Here is a 15327-nt window from a genome sequence, read left to right on the forward strand (position 1 = left end):
CTCTTTAATCGAGAGGATTCAATGGACAACTTCTAGTCCCCAGGGTCCATTATGGGGCTGGGGGCACTGACTGGGAAGAAGATGTAGAAAGCCCCTATTCCCAGCTTCATGAACCCCATATCTGGGCTCCAGACTGAAAGAAAAAGCTCTGGATCCACCAGCCAAGTCTCTGCAGGCTGTGATTAGGAACATTTCAGGGATGCTCTCCATCCTACTGGACCTTTTCTGAGGAAGGAGGTAGGGTAAGGGTCTGCCTTGGCGTGGGCAGCTGCTGCCCTTGCTGCTGGCTGCTGCTGCGGCACACCAGAGAGATGAAAGACGGGCTTCCCAGGACCAGCTCCTAAATTGTTTTGACCTGAAGAGGACTGTCAGCCCTTGAAGCTTATCAGAGCCAGATGTGATGCTGAAGCACACCGGTACAAACAAGGCTTTTGATGTCTGTTGACTGCAGAGCAGGCCAAGGCCACAGGGCAAGACAGGGGATTTCAGGCCTACATTGGAGGAAAGTTTTGGAACTTGATGCCCAAGGCTGTGGTTGAGCTGCCCTGGCGTGAAGGTTGGGGAAGGAAGGGATTTCTTCCTCGCTCTTAATTTCATCAGGAGCAGAGGTTTATACAACAGCAGGGCAGATGGAAATGTCACAACAGCGAGGCTGGCAGCTGCACAAACACAACTAATCTGCCCTCACTTAATGCTGGTAGCCACAACATAAACACGAGGCACAAGGTAATGGAGGAGGTGAATTCGGCACCAGCAGCCTCATGACTTGGGTTGTGCTGTCCTCATCCTCCCTGCACACCCTGATGCCTGAAAAAGCCTGGTGTCACCTCAAAGTCCTACCCCAAGTGCAGCTGAGGTGTCACCTGCGGCCACTGCTTGTCCATTGCCTCTTTGTAGTGTTGTCCAGGGCACCCACCCAAACCCAGCCAGTGCTGTGCTCCCACTCGTGGCCCTTCATCAGACAGGGTGGTACATCAGAAAACGGGTCATTTTATAGATGATATAAAATCAACCATAAAAAAAAATGATGTGCCATTTTGACATGTGTATATATAAGTCCTCTGTCTCTACGCATATGTACCACATATACACACTATGCACATACCTATACATCCAAGCTGCCTCTCTAGGCTCAGTCCCTTCCTAATCAGTGTAATTCCCTCCTAATTAATCATTCCTTGAGTCAGGACCATGGCTTCTGGCTTATTCTCTAGCACTGCTCCTCTGGGTACTCACTGGACTTTCACTTGGCTGCACAGTCAGTGACAACAAGCAGGAAGGAATTGACTGAAAATGTTTGTTTCTCTCCCAAACAGTCAAGAAGGGCCCCTGCCATCTGTCTGGTACACACAAGTGGGGAGCCTGGTGCCCTCAAATGTGGCATCAACCCACCCATACCCACGCTCCAGCCTCTTACTCCTTCCCTGCTGTGCAGAGACGTGGGCCAGGCTCTGTCCTCTCATTCCCTGTCTTGGAGAGCATCACCTCCATCCTCCCAAGGCCACCCCTGGTCCTGGTGGCCACAGTGACCTGGATGTGGGACCCTTGGTCACTTGCTGGTGTGGCTCTTGGTGTGGGTGTACGTCCCTAACTGAACAGGGAAACACAGCGTGGTGAGGAGGGAAAGATGCACTGCTTGAAAACATCTGGGTCTGTGTTAGGGATGGATGTATGGGAAATTTACCTCCTGACCAGGCCAGGGGGCATTTTCCAGTCCAAAACTGGCCAGACTCAAGCAGGGAGAACATCTATTAAATTCAGTGGGAAGGAACAGAGGAAGGAATTCGGAAGGAAGGAAGGAATTCGGAAGGAAGGAATTCGGAAGGAATTCGGAAGGAAGGAATTCAGAAGGAAGGAAGGAAGGAATTCGGAAGGAAGGAAGGAATTCGGAAGGAAGGAATTCGGAAGGAAGGAAGGAAGGAATTCGGAAGGAAGGAAGGAAGGAATTCGGAAGGAATTCGGAAGGAAGGAAGGAAGGAAGGAAGGAAGGAAGGAAGGAAGGAAGGAAGGAAGGAAGGAAGGAAGGAAGGAAGGAAGGAAGGAAGGAAGGAAGGAAGGAAGGAAGGAAGGAAGGAAGGAAGGAAGGAAGGAAGGAAGGAAGGAAGGAAGGAAGGAAGGAAGGAAGGGAGAGGCAATCCTGCTCTGTGGGTGCTAGGGATGCTCACGTTTCTCCAGCCCTGCTGTGGACGCGAAGTTTTATGAGCCCTCTCCATCCCACCTTGACCAGGGCCACTTTCCTGGACCAAATGTGCTCTACCAGGAAGGAGGAGAAGCCAAGCAAGGAGACAAAGGTGGCCTGGAATTTATGGCCATTGTTTAGGTCAATAATGTATCGATTACAATTTTGTGGGCTAAAAGCTTGACCTTTTAAAGGGCAATTGGCGCCTGTGAGATTTGATTCAGGAGAAAGAAAAGAGTTTAAATTTAATTTTCACTTTGTATTTCAGTTGGGAGAGACCTGCAAGACTGCAGACGCCAAAGCTGCTTTTTTGAGGGGGAGGAAGGTGAGGGTTTTTTCCTGGAGCCATCACAAAGAGCTTCACTTCAGGGTTGGTTGTCTCTGCTCCACTGCTCAGCACTGCAGAGACACGGACAGGACACAAGGCACCAAGCAGAATATTTAATCTGAAGCTCAGCCCAGTAAATATAATGGATACTGAATATCCTACATCAAGGAATGGTGGTGGGCTTTCCCCCCTCTAGAACCATCCTGACCAACAATACAACACACAAGGCTGTTTTAGGAAAAAGCCCACATTTTTAGGTCTTCAAGCACCTGTTTTGGAAGAGGCTTTGAATCTCCAGACAAGGTTTTGCTCAAGTGGTTTATTCCCATTATTCTTGAGCTGATACAGTCCTTAAACAGGGACAGACAGCTCTGGTGGGGCTGAGCACCCCTGGTCCCCTGCACCCCCAACCCCACACCCAGCAGGATTTATGATGGGGGGCACTGCAGGCTGGGATGCAGGAGCTGCGCCGGGAGAGGGGATGGACCCTGACAACAGCTCCAGGGACAAAAATAGAAGCAGCAGGCCGAGGACAGCTGTTCCTAGTTTAAATTGCCAGTTTTTAATAAGCTGTTTTGCTCTTTGAAAAGCATTTTTTTGTCGTTTCATAAATAGGAGGAGGGGCCAGGGTAGCATCACTGGGACGTCACCTACTTTGTCACTGCTCGTCTCCGGATCCTCAATTTTCCCCGGGTGCCATCACATTCAGGGCTTTCAGCAGCACAAAGTGACTGCAAGGAAGACTGAAGTCTGCCAATTAGTTTGCCAAGACATCTGGCACAAACATTATGTACAGCTGAACATTTCATCATGTCTGCCAAGACATATTCATTTTGGATTAATTTTAAGACAGTTTTTAAAGTGATGATGAAGGATTATGCCGTGCACTTCAGCAGCATTAAAAGAAAAAAAAAAATCATCTCTCCTCTTTAAATGTCTCATTCAAATTGTCCCAGTTTGGCAGCTCCACGGTGTATTGGATTCATGATCTGGAGGGATTCACCAATAGTGACATTTTCATTTCTCTGAGTACGTGTAAGTGCTGCCACAGTCCATGGGTGGTAGCAGAGCCTCCGACACCAAACACGGCTCCTTGGAGTAACTCATTTGCAGGCAGGCAGCAAAGCCCTAACACCCGAAATGCATCCACCCAGCAATAACCCAGCACTGCTGACTGAATGATTACGAGCTGTAATCTCAGCTGGAACCTTGCAGTTTGGGGTTAACTGCCCACAAAATGCAAAGCATTTTTACAGCGCTGTTACTCCAGGGACATGCCTGGTATTGCCAGTGAGGGGATGCCAAAACCTCTAGTCAGGGGCTAGCAAAGGAGGGATTCTAGCTCATGGGTTGCTGCTTTTGAGAAAGCAACTCTGCAGCCATTTCCATGGCCCCATCAGTTTCTCGGGGCAACCTATGCCAGGGCCTCCCCACCCTCACAGGGAGCAATTCCTTCCAAGTATTCCCAATGGGAAGCCATTCCCTGTGTCCTGTCCCTCCATGCCTTGTCCCCAGTCCCTCTGCAGCTCTCCTGGAGCCCCTTGAGGCCCTGCCAGGGGCTCTGAGCTCTCCCTGGAGCCTTCTCTTGTGCAGCTGAACACCCCCAGCTGTCCCAGGCTGGCTGCAGAGCAGAGGGGCTCCAGCCCTGGGATCTTTAAAGTCCCTTCCAACTGAAACACTCTACAATTACTTTAAGCCATCGTCTCCACTGCCCACAGCACCTCCCTGCTCTGCTCCTTATGAGTTGCTGTTCCCGAAGTCACAGCAGGAAGTACAGCTCTGCCGTTGGGGTCAATGGAGGTTGTAAGAGTTGCCCTTTTGTCTGTGAAATACCATTATCTTCAGCTGGCAGAGCTGTTATCAGGCAATGAACGCTGCTGGTGACTCGTGCTGATGTCTCATGCAGGAGGACGGCCTGGGGCACTTGCCTGGTGATGTCACAGCAGCCCGGGGATGTCCTGCCAACAGGCTCCTTTCCTGAAAGCAAAAAGAACAGGGAAACTCCCTGCCTTGTGATCCTTTCCCTGAACTCTTCACACACATCTGAGCGTCATGACTGACCTGTGCAAAGGCACCACCAATGAGTAACTCTTAAGAGTTTGAAAGTCAGCCTTCTGGCCAAGCCCAAAACAATTCCCAGCCCCATCCAGCCTAACCCCGACAGCCAGCCTGGTGGCACCCAGGACATCCTGTCCTGCCAAGTCAGTCTCTAGGGACACCTGCACCGTACTGAGAGCTCACAGCCTCCACAGCTTCTGCCAGGATGCGTCCAGAGCTGAGGCTTCAGAATCCAGGGGCTCAGGACGAGGCTGTTGTGTCTTGCACTCAGATGTGCAACTGTTACCTTAAACACTGCTAGTTGTTAGCAATAACAGACAATAAATATGATAATAATATCTCCCTCAAATCCTCAAATTAACAATGAATCAAACACAAAAGCAGCTGGGATGCTGAATTTTACAGTATTGCCAGTACCAATGGTACAAATTTTCAGATAAGATGGCCAAAGGGGGAATGGGTAGAAACGGGAAAGGATTTCTGGTGGTCAGGTGATTCTAAGAAGTGCAATCATGTAGAAAACTCCTGCTCTTCCAGCACAGAAGGCGGAGTTTTTGCAGACCAAGCCCCATCCATTAGGAGAGAGCCTGGGGCTGACTAAATATAAGATGAGATTTGACCTTTTCTTGGCTGAATTAGACAACATACGCAATGATAAAACCATCAGAAAAGGTTGTACAAACTCTTTAGAGTTTCCAAAGAAGGGAGGGGAGTTGTTTGCTTCTTCCTTTCCTGTTTAACTGGTAGATCAACAGTCTAGTGGCATGTACAACATAGCTTGGTTTCCCCCCCCCCCCCCCCCAACCAATATTCTTTGGGTTTAGGCTATTAGGGTCAAGAAATGCCAGGAAACCTGGAAGGTTTTTGGACTGCTTTTGCCAAAGTGAATGATGCCCGGTGCATTTACATCTTCCAACCCCCATCTCACTTTCACAGCAAGATCAGTTTCATTCTACTGCCTGAGGAAGGAGGATTTCTGCCTCACTAGGGACCCATGCATGAGGCTCCACAAGCCCAAATCCCACTTCACCAACAACTTACACAGCTGCTGCGTTTCCTGCCTGTTTGGTCTTCTGGAAGGGACGGTCCTCTGAGAGCAGGACTGCCTTCTCCTCAGCCCTGAAGCAATGGATTTCTCTCTCCAGAGCTGTTCAGAGAGCCCAGGCAGGTTGTAACACCAGTGATCAGCACTCAGAACAAGAATATTGTAATAGAATCTCAGAAAGGTTTGGGTTGGAAGGGATCTTAAAGCTCATCCCACTCCACCCTCTGCCATAGGCAGGGACACCTTCCACTATCCCAGGTGGCTCCAGTCCCCGTCCAACCTGGCCTTGGACACTGCCAGGGATCCAGGGGCAGCCACAGCTGCTCTGGGCACCCTGGGCCAGGGCCTGCCCACCCTCACAGACAGCAATTCCTTCCCAATATCCCATCCAGCCCTGCCCTCTGGCACTGGGAAGCCATTCCCTGGGTCCTGTCCCTCCAGGCCCTTTTCCAAAGTCCCTCTCCAGCTCTCCTGTGAGTACCTTCAGGCACTGGAAGACCACAATTAGGTCACCCCAAATCTGAGCATGGTCAGGAGAAGGTCCTGGTGCAACACCCATCCCACACCCCAAAACCAGAGACACTATCAGCTGAAATGGATAGGAAAGAGAAGCTGAGGGTGCAGCAACACATCAGGTCCAGTCTTTTGTGGACAACCCTGTCCCTCCTCTGCTGTCCCCCACAACTGCCCAGTGCCCCACCAGGCCATGGCCATTGCGACCATAAAGCTGAGCTGACATTCCACATGACACTGCAGCATGACACCTTCCTCCTTCCACCAGACACTAACTTGGACATCAATTTACTCTATACAAGAAATAAAATTACATTCTTCTTAATTGCACGTCACAGAAGACATTATAAAACCTCATGCACGTTGGGCCTGATGACCACACCAAGACCCATGACATAAAACACACCACCCTGTATTTACTGTTTTATCTTTTTATTTTTGTAATTTCGCATAGTAAATCTTTCACACAAAGTAATGAAAAGGATCCCTAAGGTGAAGGAAAAACAGAGTATTTGTGACCGTACCAGACTGCAGACATCAGGACACTGCCAGGCCCATATCATGCTCCAGTTCTTGGGAGAGCCAAGGGGGCCAGCATGGATTTCTGCCTAAATCTTGGTCTGGCTTGGCTGTTTTGGCTTCAGGTGGTAACTCCAGCTGTTCCAAACCAGCTGGGACCCGGGAGCAGGGCATTTCATGAAATGCAGAAGGAAATTACGCTATCAGAACAAACCCTCTGCACCTTGGTGTCACCACAACAGGAGGACAGTGAGAGAATTTTCAGTGTGACACTGATGTTGGTTCAGCAGCTGGTTTGACCTATTCTATCAGATTGCTGCTTCATGTGCCCCTCTCTTGTAAAAAGCCCTTTCACAGACAAATCAGGTTTTCTGCAGTCTGACACCTGGCTGAGCAGTGTCTGCCCTGGCGGGGCCTCTCTGGTTCTGCTCACCCTGGGGTGTTTAAAACAGATGAACACTGAGCCAGCCCAGCAGCTTCAGAATCCACAGTTTAAAAGTGCATCTTCAGACTGACCTTTCCAAATCTGGGCAGCCCTGTTGACTCACAAACACTCTTAGTCTTTTAATAAAGACAAAATTACAAATCACTACAGTAACCAAGAATAGTTATCCCCTTTAGATGTTTGCTCAAAGACCAAAACAAAACAGAATAAATCCAAAATACAGATCAACTTATGTGCAGCTCAGTCATGGTTCATTCATTTCTCTTACTTGCCTAAGAAAACACTGCATCTCCAGTCTTACCATTGCCTTTTCTCAAAAGCATCTGCCATTTCAAAGTCCTAAATGCTCATGGGCTGTATATATTCCTTTGCAGCTATATAGAAATAAATTTGGAAAGCTTTTTTTTTTTTTTTTTTTTTTTTTAATAAGCCAGCATTTCCATTTGTGTAGGACTCAAATGGACTTCTGTCTCTAAATAAGCAGATAAAAGGAAAGTACAATCTTAGCACATCTTTCAGGGAGACGAAACGGTGCAAGAAATTCTATTTAAAGCCATTCAAAGGACTTTCTGAAAGCAAACGCACCCAATTCCTCAGGTCAACAAACAGAACATGCTGGAGCAGGCAGTGAATACAGAGGGTTGGCACACATCTTTAGGAACTAATTCCTCGAAATTGAAGTTTTGGCATGCAATCCACTGGTGACAGTCCCCCACACAGCAGCACGTGGGACGAGGAGAGTGGGTGCACATGTGTGCAACAGGCATCCCCAAAATATGATCCCCACTTTGAAAAATGAGATTTCTTTCAAAATCACACCACTTCTTTTGCTTTTCCCACTGCTGAAACAGGCGTATCAGGAAAGGGCACTTGAAAACAACAAAAAAAAGAGAGTAGTATTCTACATTCAGATAAATTTATAGTTCTGCCATAAAACTTTAAAAGTCAACAGGAGGTTTTCAACACAGAGCTTTGTCAAGGATCCCCAAAACACACTGTCACCATTACGCACAGGTTTACAGGACACTGGTCTATTTTACAATCTTGTAATTATTTTCTTTGGACTTCTTTTTTTCCCCCCTTTCCCTACACGTTCAATTTCCAGGAACAATTTTGCACAGGGGCACAGAAAAGCAAGTCTGTAAGGGACCTGACTCTGAAAGCAGGTGTTTCTTGCCCTCTGGAGAGTATTTGCCAGTCAAACAACAACAACAACAAAAGACTTGATATTGAAGATCCGCCCACCAACATCTAAATCAAGTGTTTTGAATCTGCCTGGGAGCTAATCTGATTAAGATGCTGCTTGCTTAGTTCCCTCAGATGACAGCATAGACAGCAATTTAAGGGCTGCAGCCTTGACAGTGCCACGGAAACGAAGGGCTGTGAGTGAAAACACGGGATTAGGAAACGAACAACCCACAGCAGCATCCAAGAGACCATAAAAAGCTTGAAGCTTGACCCAAGGAAGCTGCCCGCTTGAAAGAGCCAAAAAATACAAACGCTGCTTCCAAATCAAAGCCTGAAATCTCATTTAGCCCATTAAGTTAAAAGGACGATCAGGTCTGTGGTTGGTAGTAACATCATACCCCATGTGTAAGGCCTCATTTTCATCAAACAAGCTCTAGGTTATGGACTATAAACACAAGGTTGCCTACAAGCCATCGGTGCCCCACACCAGTCTGTCCCAGCATGAGGCTGGGCTGGACACTGGCTCTGGGGTCAGAGGGGGCAGTTGGAGGGGGTCAGGTTGGAAGGGGTGCAGAGGTTCAATTCCTGAAAGACGGAGCGGGGCTGGCCTGGCCAGGCTGTTCCTCAGCCCGAGTCCATGGTGAACAGCTGGATGTCACGGGGGTTCCAGTACAGGGCCACGGCGGAGTTGTAGACCAGGGACCACACGTAGGGGATGAAGAACTCCTCAGGCTGCTCCTCCTCCACGTACTTGAACTTCAGCTCGGGGAACTTCTGCAACAAGAAGCCAGAGTCCAGTGAGCGAAGGTTTGCATGCCTGCTTGCAAACACACAGCCCACATAAACACTGAAGAAAGAGGTTTGGTGAAAAAAATAATGGAAGGAACTAAACCATTAGAACCCAAGGAAAATATTTATAGGATGAAGAGATCATTTATAATTTCTTCTTTGAATCAAATGCTACATTAACGTATCGTATTCAAGCCTTTTACCATAGGTCACAATCCATTTGCCTGTTAACACACTAAACATGTGAATCCTTTACAAAACACAAAGGTCTTAAGGAAAACTGTCATTTTTAGCAGCTCCTAAAAAGCCTTCTTGCTTCTGCATGTACAGACCTATTTACTGCACTTTTCCCTAAAAAACATTTTGAGAATAATTGTACTTGGCTCCTTAGCAGGAGAATCCTTCAGGAGGGCTGAAAGAATAAACACAGCTTGTGTTACCATAGGATCACAGAATATCCCAAGTTGAGAGGGACCCACCAGGATCATCCATTCCAGCCCCTGGCCCTGCACACACACCCCAACAACCCCACCCTGGGCATCCCTGGCAGCGCTGTCCAAACGCTCCTGGAGCTCTGGCAGCCTCGGGGCCGTGCCCATTCCCTGGGGAGCCTGGGCAGTGCCCAGCACCCTCTGGGGGAAGAACCTTTCCCTGATCTCCAACCTAAACCTCCCTGGCACAGCTCCAGCCGTTCCCTGGGTCCTGTCCCTGGTCACCAGAGAGAACAGACAGACATGCTGCAACCTCAATTTCCCATTTTTCTCATTTTTTCCCTCCCAAAGCAGTGCACACTGCAAACCCACCAGGCTCGGTCTTGGTAAGTGTGTATTTTGAAAAGAGCTGAGTCTACTTTTGTACTGTGCTCTTCGCTTTATCCACTTCTAAATGTTGCCTGTGTCTGAGCTTGGCAGAGTCTCAGGCAAAAGCTGCATTACAATGATCACTGGGGTAAGATAAAACATGACCCATTTTATTATTTATAAGGCTGTGGCTAAGACTAAGAATAAACTCTACAGTGTGACATGATCAGAACAAGCACAGCAATGGCTAAGGAGCCTCTTTGCCCATTAATAATGAAGGGATTCCCTATCCCATTTCTTGACCTCAACGTCCTGTTTCCTTGCCTTAAGGTTACAAGTATTCTGGCTGGATCAGACTCCTTTGAAGGGGCATTTCTTGGACACTTGTTTTTCAGGGCTATGTATTTAACTTTATACTCCCATGTTACTTGTATTCTTGAGGTCAGAAAACATGGAAACTTGTAGAAAAGTTGTAGAAAACATGTGGATGTGGTACTTGGAGACATGGGTTAATGGTGGCCTTGGCAGTGCTGGGAGAACAGCTGGACTCAGAGATCTTGGAGGGCTTTTCCAACCTAAAAGATTCTGTACTATCTCTGTTCAAGGAACTGAGGCAGCTAAAAGATAAGGCTGTTAAAGGCCCTTCTGCATCTAAGTCCTCTTGAGTTCAAAGCCCAGAATCTCAAAGGTACGTCAGCACGTTCAATTTCCCGTGTCAGACACACAGTTTGTGGCAGACAACTCTCCCACAGCTGTTTTGTGCACCTAAACCACTTTCTACCACCTCTCTGCAACCTCTTTTCCCCAAGTCTGTTTGGACCAGCCTGTTTCATCTTCTGCATCACTTTGTTTTTTCACTCTGAAATACCTTACACCCATACTCACCTCCACCTCTCATTTCCAGTCTCCCAGCCTACTGCCACCCCAACTCTCTTTCACTGCATCCTTATCCTCTCTTTAGCATACCTTTTGTACTCATCCAAGCTTTTTTTCTCACCAGCCTTGTGAAATCCTCCTTTTCATTGACATTCTCTATTCCTTCCGAACTCAGCTCCAAGTTCTCAAGCTGTCCCTGCCTTCCCCTTCTGGCAGCCCCCAACCAAGCCCTCACGTATATTTTCATTAGTATTTATTTTTAAAAAAAACCCCTGACTTTATACTCTGCTTATCCCCAGTGTAATGTTCCCCACTTCCTTCCAAAACTTCCTGGCTTGTGGTCAGTGTAGACAGGAGCACGTTCCGTTCAGCACTGCATCAGCAGAAGGAATGGTTAAACCCCATGATTACAGCATAGCAACACTTCCAGCCAGAGGAAAGTCTTACACAGCTGTCACTCTTCACCCCAGGGGTGGCTGCACACCAGAACTGCAGCCCATGGTAGCCCTTCTGGGAGGGAAGGGGGGGAAAAGTGATTGAAGATGCTAATTTGAGTTGAACTAAACAGAGGCAGCTTTTTTTCACCTTCATGTCACAGATACAGCTACTGGCTTTGCAAACACTCATGGCAGTAGCCTGGGACCACTCCTGGGCTCTCACACAGCTTACCAAACATCTTCAGCCTTAAAACAGTAGGCAAAATTACATTAGAAATTCCAACAGCTGCATCTGACATGCTCAGGTCTTATTTTCCCATTATCTCTCAGCTGGAAGGGCAGCATAAAATGGCCCAGGTAGTATTCCTATTTTCAGGCAATAAGCCATGCATTGATTCTGTGATTCAGCCTCTCTTCAGGCTGATCGATGCTACCATTTATTGCGATCGTACCATAGCAATTTAATAATCAATTTCAGATTAAAGGCTGTAACTCACTGCAGTCAGCCTGGACTCTCTCACACTCAACACGTGCTTTGAACAGCCTGGGGGGTGTCTTGGAAATGCAGACAAAGAGAATAAGATTTTTAAGGAGAGAGATAATACACACTGCCACTATGTATACACAGTTTTGAATGTGTCTATGTAAAAAGAGTGCAGATAGCAGCAGGAGCGATGGATTTTTGATGGTCCACCTGAACAGCAGGCTCAGGACAACTCAATGTGTTGCTGATGAGACATGAAAAATCAGAATCCCAGGCCAGCAATTCAAACCCACCTTCTTTAGATGACTGCAACGACCCACAGCTGTGTGCTAGCCACGTTTTCTCAACCATTTAAAATGAGAAATCCTAGAGGCCCAGCATAGAGAGAACTGCATCAGCCTCTTTGGGGTGTGGATGTAGCACTTGGGAATATGGTTTAGTAGTGAGCACAGTGCTGCTGAGTTAATGTTTGAACTCAGTGATCTTAGAGAAGGGCTTTTCCAACCTTAGTGATTCTATGATGTAACTTGCAAGATTAACCATGGCAGCCATCCACTGTTGAGAGAAAAAACTACCCACACTGCTTCTCTAGCAGGGTGTTCACTGGAAACAGAATTTCTTAACAAAATAATCAAAATTTTCTTCTTTATCAGAGTGACTTTATAACTATTTGTAACAGCAGGATTTAAACACCACATAAAAAGCTTGAGGATTTTCAAAAATGTTTTCAAGATTTTCAGGTGATAGTCCACAGAATGTTTAAATTCATATTTATGCCATTTGTCTCCTGTAAGTACTGCTTCAAATGTGTGATCAGGAGCCTTGGCTGTGTGCTGCAGACACACAGGAGGTGACACTGTAAAGCAACCAGGCCACATGAGTCTCAGGGCGCTCCCAGCAATAACCCAGCCAGCACTGGTGAGGGATTTATCATGGTTAACAAAATTCCAAAAGTGGCATGTCAAACCAGCAGCGCATAAATCTATTTTCTTCTGCCTTGCTGCTGTTGTGTCCAACTTACTCCTGGAAACACATTTGCACCCCAGCTGGTGACACTCTAATGAACCTGATTTTTAGCACTACTTGAAAAGAGAGCCTGTTTTAAGGCATCTTAAATGGCAGTCTTAATGACAGAGGAAAAGCCTTGGCATGGGATGAATCATCCTTTTTTTCCTTCACTGCCCTGTTTGTTCGGATGGATGGTGTTGAAAGATAGAGCCCCTCTGCTCTGCAGCCAGCCTGGGACAGCTGGGGGTGCTCACCTGCACAAGAGAAGGCTCCAGGGAGAGCTCAGAGCCCCTGGCAGGGCCTCAAGGGGCTCCAGGAGAGCTGCACAGGGACTGGGGACAAGGCATGGAGGGCCAGGACCCAGGGAATGGCTTCCCAGTGCCAGAGGGCAGGGCTGGATGGGATATTGGGAAGGAATTGCTGTCTGGGAGGGTGGGCAGGCCCTGGCCCAGGGTGCCCAGAGCAGCTGTGGCTGCCCCTGGATCCCTGGCAGTGTCCAAGGCCAGGCTGGATGGGGCTTGGAGACACCTGCGACAGAGGAAGGTGTCCCTGCCTATGACAGGGGGTGGGATGGGATGAGCTTTAAGTTCTGTCCCAACCCAAACCCTTTTTTGATCCAATATACAATACCGTTCACTATTTCAGTTACTAAACTCCTTGCCATGACATAAACAGGTCCGTTGGAGCCATAATTTGCATTTCTCTCCAGCTCTTACATGGACAGACAAACCCAGATAGTTTAAAATAAACCAGCCTGAGAAAGTGCTTGAAAACGCAAGAGACAGAGGTAACATTACGGTTTGAACGGCACAGTTTAAACACAGACACCACTTATCAGCCCCAGTGAATAACCCCACCACAGCACCCTATCTTGTTTTCTTCTGCCAGACAAAGCAGAAGTCAGATTTAGTGGTTGGGACAAGGTACAAACGAGACAGACTGAAAACTTTGCAGACTGTCTGCGTTGTCAATCACATGATTCGATGAAAAACCACGGGAAGTCCGATGAACAGACGCAGAACTGAACTGCAGTAACTCCCCCACCACAGAAGTTCAACAACATCGGGTGTTTTGGGTTTTTTTGTTTTGGTTTGGTTTTTTTTCAGTTAACGCTGAGGAAGAGAACACCACAACCAGTGAGCAGCACCTGGCCCCACTCCAGACAGTGCAGTGGCATGTGAGCTACAAGGCTTGAACCATACATTAAATAAAACATCCCCTTCCCTTCAAATGAACACTCAGACCTGCTCTTAGGCTACAGTGTTATGTCAGTGGATGATCTCCACTCAGATAATGCAGCCAAGGGCAGATGGAGCTGCCTTAAGAGCAATGTCTTTGCTTCTTCCTTGATCTAGATGTTCTGCTGGATGAAAAGCAACATTCATCAAAGATACGGGGCAGTCACTGTGGAAAATAAAGAAACTAAAGAGCTGGATTAATAAAAAACTGGAGAACTCTCTTTTCCTCGAGTTCTGGTTAGAAACTCTGGTTTCTGAAACAGCAATCAAGCACGAGTCAGAATTTTCAAAAGCAGGTGACTCTTTGAGCAGAGAAGTGCTGTTTTCAAAGGAGTCTGAACACATTTGAGAGTCAAATTCATGTGACCTTTACATCAATCCAAAGCTTCAAAGTCTTTCTGAGGATGGGATTTCTGTGTGTTTGAAAAGCTTACCATGAGTCCTGTTTGGTAACCTAATGACTTGATGGCAAATTATGTGTTTCATATTGTTTCAGCTAAATATAGCACTATTGTCTGCAGAGCATCTGTAGGATTGGACCTTATTAGCAAGGGGGGAAAAAAAGGGCTCAGGTTCAGCACTGTACCAAGCCTCTGTTATAGGGTCTATAATGAATATTTACCCCAGCAAGGATTATCCCTACAACCTGCCTTGCACCAAACATACCAACCTGTGAGGATTTTGGGCAGAGGAATGACACCTGTATTTGTCTGCAAAATCCTCAACACCACTTGGAAATCTGGTCCCCAAAATATTCATCTAAGTCAAATTAATGGCCAAGGATCTTGAAAACAACTCAGCAATCATGCCTGGTACACTGTTCATGATATGGATACACAAGTACGTACGGAAACATTGATATATTTGGGTTTTATATAAATATAAGGACCTGTGTTCTTTAACAGAGCACTATTTGTGGAAGAAAATGTCTCAGTGCTTGCTCTAAGATACTGACAGATTGAATTTTTGCAATTACTTAATTCTTGTGGTGCGGTAAGGCTGTTTCATCTTCCTCAGTTCTGTTCATGTCTGCAGTGTTTCTCTTTGACTTCAGACAGAAAGTCTGTGTGGCTTTGGTGAAATATCTGTATGGGCTACACCACACCTGCCTGATACCATCTTTTGCTCCTCCTCAGGCTCACAGCATAGAGGATGATGGTGGGGACATAAAGGAAGCAAACAGGAAATGTGCTAGACTAAGTGTGAGCCACACATCTTGTTCAGAGATCTGCCTAAGGAATAAGTGCAAACGGAAAGACAGTGAAGAAAACGGGGGCTTGGCGCATGGCAGAGAGGTTGAAAAAGAAATAGAAAACTCAGGGTGATATGAGGTTCAAAACCATCTGTGCACAAACTAAATTTAATAACTACATTACATATTAATTAATAAATATATGTAAAATACAGTACTATTTATAAT

At 46.9% G+C, this 15327-nt stretch overlaps 1 protein-coding gene across 2 annotated transcripts in view; it reads right to left on the bottom strand.

Annotated features, from left to right (window-relative positions):
- Positions 1-6538: 6538 nt before the first annotated feature.
- The window catches only part of DYM (dymeclin), a 211736-nt gene continuing 202947 nt past the window's right edge, over positions 6539-15327 (bottom strand). For both annotated transcript variants that reach the window (XM_082302076.1, XM_082302075.1), the window contains one exon: positions 6539-9049. In XM_082302076.1, the coding sequence (XP_082158202.1) occupies positions 8900-9049 (150 nt within the window). In that variant the 3' untranslated portion in view covers positions 6539-8899. The remainder of the gene's footprint in view (positions 9050-15327) is intronic.

Source organism: Coloeus monedula, assembly GCF_965178545.1.
Source record: "Coloeus monedula genome assembly, chromosome: Z".
Lineage (NCBI taxonomy): Eukaryota > Metazoa > Chordata > Aves > Passeriformes > Corvidae > Coloeus > Coloeus monedula.